The 6,000-nt window shown below is 32.3% G+C and overlaps 1 protein-coding gene across 1 annotated transcript; it reads right to left on the minus strand.

Moving 5' to 3' along the window:
• Positions 1-3,728: 3,728 nt before the first annotated feature.
• On the minus strand, positions 3,729-4,938 carry LOC143079019 (beta-1,3-galactosyltransferase 1-like). The gene has a single exon (XM_076254119.1). It carries the CDS (start codon positions 4,881-4,883, stop codon positions 3,774-3,776), a length of 1,110 nt encoding a protein of 369 aa, XP_076110234.1. The 5' UTR covers positions 4,884-4,938; the 3' UTR covers positions 3,729-3,773.
• Between the last annotated feature and the right edge of the window lie 1,062 nt (positions 4,939-6,000).

A 6,000-nucleotide genomic window follows, 5' to 3' on the forward strand; every position in this document is an offset into this window, starting at 1 on the left:
AAACATTCGTTGATATTAAGTGTATACATTAATAATTTCCAAAAGTTAAATGACGGCTCCCACTTCGTACTACGGTTGGTACGGTAGCAAATCGGGAAACCTCTAATAGGAGAAATCTTTGAATCGTAACTTTATACACCAAGAACAACAAAACCTCCTGAATGACGAAGACAAGCAACAATCTATACTTTTTATGTTAGAATCAATAGTGTTGACAAGAGAGTTTGAGATACAATTAAAGAATCAGTAAATATACCCTAAATTGCGACATATTTTGTAATCCCGCTTAGGACAAGGATAAATATAGGTTTAGAAACCCTGAAAAGACACTATATATAAGGCGTCTATGAAATACTTTTTTTTTTTTGTATGAAAGATAAATTCAAGTTGAGTACTAATATAGAATGAAATTCAAAACAGTGTGGCTGTGGCCATTGATTGACACATTAAATTCATCCATTGACTGGGACAATTTACGTGAACGTTTGTATGTAACGACCACTGTTCACGACGTACCTACGATAGACATTTAAACTGTGGGGTCATCAAAGGTTTCTTAACGCCTTTAATTATAAAATAATTCGAAAAATTAATCAGAATAACTTTTATGTTTTGATTTATATAATTGATATAAATCAAAACATCGTGTTATTTCTGATTAATTTTTCGAATTACTTTATAAAGGTGTTGAGAACCTTTGGTGACCCCATAGTTTAAGTGTCTTTAAAAAAGTACATAGTGATCAGTGATCGTTACATACAAACGTTCACCTAAATTGTCCCAGTCAATGGATGAATTTAATGTGTCAATCAATGGCCACAGCCACACTGTTTTGAATTTCATTCTATAGTTATATTGCGATTGGTCTTGTGCGGGTTTTTTTTAAATTCAGTATACAGAAGCAAGAAACGGCAACAAGTAAAAGACTTTGTTAGCTAGGCAAATAAAAAATGATTAAAAGTGCAAGTGCTATAAAAAAATAAATATCGGCAAAGTGTACACTTTCTCCTTCAACTTCACCCCCACCTCATCTATCCTCTTCATGCCGGTCGGCATTTAAGGCCCGTCTGCTTCAACTTACTGCCTTCTATTTTTCAATATCATTGCCTGACCTTGATTTTCGAAAATAGTAGGCAATGATGTCACGTAACAGTGCATGAATATTACTATAGTGTGTGGTGTGTGATAACATTTTGTGAGGGAATTCGATGTTTGCTATACCACTGTTCATTTTAACGCACTTTATGACGAAACCACTTTATCAATATGAATGAAATTTTTTGCAGTGTTTTAAGAAATAATTTTACTTTAAAATCACGTACCATTTGTGAACTATTAAATGTTTTACAAGTACAAATTTTCTGTATAAAGTCAATAATTTTGTGAACTTTTGAAGCATAAACTTTTAATAGCTTTAAATACACCAATGAAAGGTCCGAAAACTAATGAAAGGTCCGAAAACTATACCAATACAAAACGATATATTTTTGAAATTGTAGCAAAACTTTTGGTCGACAAATTTTAATTCGTTATTGCATAAATATCAACTTGAAATTTCTGTCATTTTCTCCCTACCCAGTTTACCCCTATTACTTATTATAATGTGGATTGGACATTGTTATTGAATTTTATGCAATTTGATTGGATTAAGTTCTTTTTGATTACCTTCAAACTGTTCATGCTTTTCGTACGAGTATATTGATTAAATCAGACCGTGCGTGAATGTGTACAGTAAATTAAAGGCAGTGGCTAGCCGGACAAATAGTCAAAAATGTCTATGCATCCGGCAAGCCGGACAAATAGCATTTTTTACGGTTTTTCGCTATTTGTCCGGCCAAAAATATAATGATGAAGATATAACTGTTTTGAAAGTTTTTAATAAAGCACGAGTTGTTTTAATTTATATTGTCTAACATCTTTTTATAAAAAAAGAAGTCATTCTAAAAAAAAAAAAGAAAAAACTATACATTTGATTCAGACTTTTTTATTCTAATATTCTATGTGCGCATATATTTTCTGAGGAATAGGGCTTTAAAAATAGTGGTTTAATGTGTATGGTCTTTTGTATTCCAATAATTGTATTGATTCCAGTCATAGTTCTGTGTATCAATATGCAATGGCTTTATTTAATATACATCATACAATCAAATTTATGATAAAATTTGGACTCTTTTCACATTTTTTTAACGGTAATAATTCTTATTTGTCTGTCTTGAAAAAGATGGCCATCCATCCCTCCATTTTTTGGGGTACTGAGGGAGGGAGGGGGAATGATTCTCTCTTTTGTTGTTCTGCATATGAATTTCCTGTAAAGTAAATAGTCGGGCCAATCATTATTGGCTTCATCTATGATTCTAAAAGATCCTGAATTTATTGTTTCTGTGAAGTTTGGTTAAAGTAAGGTCCTCATATGATTATCAGTGCACAATTCTTCACTCAAATTGTTCGGCGATTTTTAATTCATAGGAAATTAAAGAAAATGGTAGGCACGTGTAACCTGTCCCCAAAAGTAGCATTGTGTTTTCGATAAGATTTGTTTTAGAAAAAAAATGTATATAATAAATATTTAGATACAACCGAAAAAAAGGGGGATCCCCAACCCTGGTGTCTTATTCCCAGTCTCGGCATATCAGTATGTTCATAGATCTCCGTTGTAGTATAACTTGAAAATAATGCATCCAAGCAAGTTTAATTGATATAATATTTTTTCCGAATGCGTTTTGCATCCATAAGGTAAATTGGGTAAATCATCAATTTCACTTTAATTTCAGGCTTATTCCTCACAGTTAACATGCATACGCTATTGTTCTGGAATTACTCCTATAGACATTTGTTTAAAGCAATCACATTCTCTCTGGTTTTCTCTATGACATCTTTAAATATAAATCACGATCTCCAATTCTCAAAACGTCCATTGCATACGCGCGTGTGTTATCCGACACCGCGTGTGTTATCCGACACCTCATCCGGGACATTTTCCGCGTCACATGATACTTTATTGATATTGAAGATTTGCGCATCCGCAGACGGATGGCCGGACGAATAGAGATTTTTAACTATTCGTCCGGCTAGCCGGACGAATAGACACTCCGTAAATTAAATGACCTGCATACTGGACACTGGACCAGTCCATATTACGTTTTATCAATGAAACTTAAATGAAAGGTAACAATTGCAACTTTTTTATATTTTCACATAATTTTCCGAATTCACATTAGATAAAATATTTTTGAAAGCCTATTGCGGAGAAAAAAGGGAAAGTTTACTGTATTTATGTTCTATTCCATTAAAAACGCCATTTTGCGAAGATAAATGCAGAAAAACAATTTACGCACGACTACGCCAGGTAAAATTGTTGTTTATCCTAACAAAAAAAATACATTTTTCAGTTTCATTCGAATAATATAATAATAATAAATCCCAAATTTATGTAGTCATTAGATAAAGTCCTTATATATACGATCTGCCTATTTTGGGACATAAAAAGACAAGACGATCGTTTTAAGGTCAATTTCGTCTACCTCACACAATCTTGTTATACATATATTTAACTTTATTTCATATTCTTAAACAAAATGATGTTAAGAAAAAATAGCAGATTAATTTTCAAGAATATATTGCTTAGAAAATACAAAATCTAATATTGTTATTTATCAGAAAGTTTTACAATTTTGTAAGAGAGCATTTTCTTTTTGCAACACTGCACAAATTCATCTCTTTTGATATGATTAACAAATATTTTACATTACAAAGTAGGAAAACAAGCAGGTATTTTACACTACCATATCATATTGAATATGGTACTTTTTCCAGTCTTCAATTAATTGCATTGGAGATCTGAATCCATGTGATGAAAATAAATGGTTCATTCTGCCTGGTAGATAATAACGCCAAAATCTCGTTTCCTGAGTAAGGGAAATCTTTAACTCTTTACATGCAAGACCTATGTATACGTCATCTATAAACATTGGCTTCATAACTTTGAACTGAGTCAATAGTTTCTTAATGACATCAACGGTCAATACTAAGGATCCACCACTGGCGTATGGTGGCAAAAAATCGTCCTTAAAATCACCTTTTGGAATAAACCATTTAGATTTAGCATTTCTAAAAGGTTTTGCTTTTTTCCAGACGTGTCCCAAGAACACACTGCGCTTTTTAGCCCTATACAATCTATTCAAATGATCCCAAATGTATTTGGTATTCACAATGTAGTCGTCATCTACAAAAAAGATATACTTTGCACCACTGCAATGGGAAGCAACCCATGAAAAACCCATTATCGTTTTCAACGTATTATTCTTGTAAGCGTCTACAAAGTTCTGCTGTATAATGTCCTTATACAAGTTACTTTCCATTTGTATAAATGGTTTCATTAACGGTGAATATCCTACAAGGAAAACCAGTTTTATTCCTGGGTTAGACGTATTTCCCCAAGTATTCCGTATTGCTGCTCGATGGGCGATATGGTTAACATCAGATTTTACCACAAATAGCAAGAAAGGATCAAACTTAGCACCATTTGATTTACACACGTTCACAGGAACATGAAGGTATGAAAACGAATACTCGTAAATTGGAGTACTTTTTGTAGTATTGTTTATAACTGCAACTTGTGTAGCATTATTTTCAACAAGAACTTTTGTTGTGTTGTTCTTAACTACAGCTGAACTCGTATTTGCTAGTGACACCATATGAGAAAGATTTGAGTTAACCATAATGTTATCTGCGTACACTCTTGCATAAGACTCCTTGTCAACTGATGTCACAAGTTTTGATTGTTGACTAGAATTGGAAGACAGATTTACAAGAATGCAGATGATAAAAAGTACAGTTATAGTCTTAAATAGCGCCATTGAAAGTTTACGAAGTTTCCTACACATGTTTTCCAGCGGGCTTCAAAATTGGTACTGCTTACTTTTCACGAATGAAATCAAAAACTTTGGCATCTGAAATAAACAATTGAACTATTTATGTGTTTTATTCGATGCAGTTTGGTTGGTCACCCATATTGTCCATACAACACAACTATAAAAAAGAAAATGCACAAGGGAATTAAAAACAAGGTTTCACCGCAATCTAATTGATCGCTTCGAAAAACTAAATAAATTTTCGCAAAAGAAAATATGTAAATGCACTGCAAGAAACGAGAAGGAAAAGCTCAAATCATTAAATGGAAAAATATTCTATCGAAATATGTCACCTTTCTGAGTCTGACAAATAATCTCTCGAAAAGAAAGCAATGCTACAAGATTAATTCTAGGAAGTATGTTCTTACCTTATTCAATTTGTTACAAATAGTCAATATATATATACTTTCATGTGAATTGACATAATGCACATACCGTAATTAAACGCATGTAACATATTTAACATTAACGACCCACGTATATTGAATATAAATTACTATAGATTGTGTTTTCCTTATTTCAATTATTTGTAATCGGAATTAAGGATAGGAAAGGGCTTTGTGTTGAAATAAACAAACAATTGGTATATTTTGTGCAATAGGTCATAATTCTTTGCAATGTATATTTTTTCCCAAAATTATAAATCCTAAGCAAAACATACTGGAAGTTCTAGATGGGGTTTAAGGGCAATAGAGAATACCTATTGTCAAAGATCATTAAATGGCCAATAAAAATACAGAATAGACAAAAATATGAAAGAATTCAGTATAGAGAATAACGGGGTGTTTAAAAATGCTCTTCAATCTCGTACTTTATTTTGGCCTTTTAATTATGTTTTTTTGGATTCGAGCATCACTGGTGAGTCTTCTGTAGACGAAACATGCGTCTGGCGTTAATACAAAATTTTATCCTGGTATCTATGATGAGTTTTTTACACTTAATTCATTGAATGTTGGATGTATATTCTAATTAATATTTTAGTCTGAGTTGCATGATATTTTTTTAGTTGTTATAGGCTTCTTTGAACTAGCTGTCAGTTACTGTGATTACTCTCAGATCTTTACGTTGTGTCTCCTTATAAGGTATAAGT

This window comes from Mytilus galloprovincialis, chromosome 6, assembly GCF_965363235.1.
Source record: "Mytilus galloprovincialis chromosome 6, xbMytGall1.hap1.1, whole genome shotgun sequence".
NCBI classification, from domain to species: domain Eukaryota; kingdom Metazoa; phylum Mollusca; class Bivalvia; order Mytilida; family Mytilidae; genus Mytilus; species Mytilus galloprovincialis.

Coding starts and splice junctions, on each gene's coding strand:
- LOC143079019 (XM_076254119.1), bottom strand. CDS start 4,883: ATGTGTAGGAAACTTCGTAAACTTTCAATGGCGCTATTTAAGACTATA.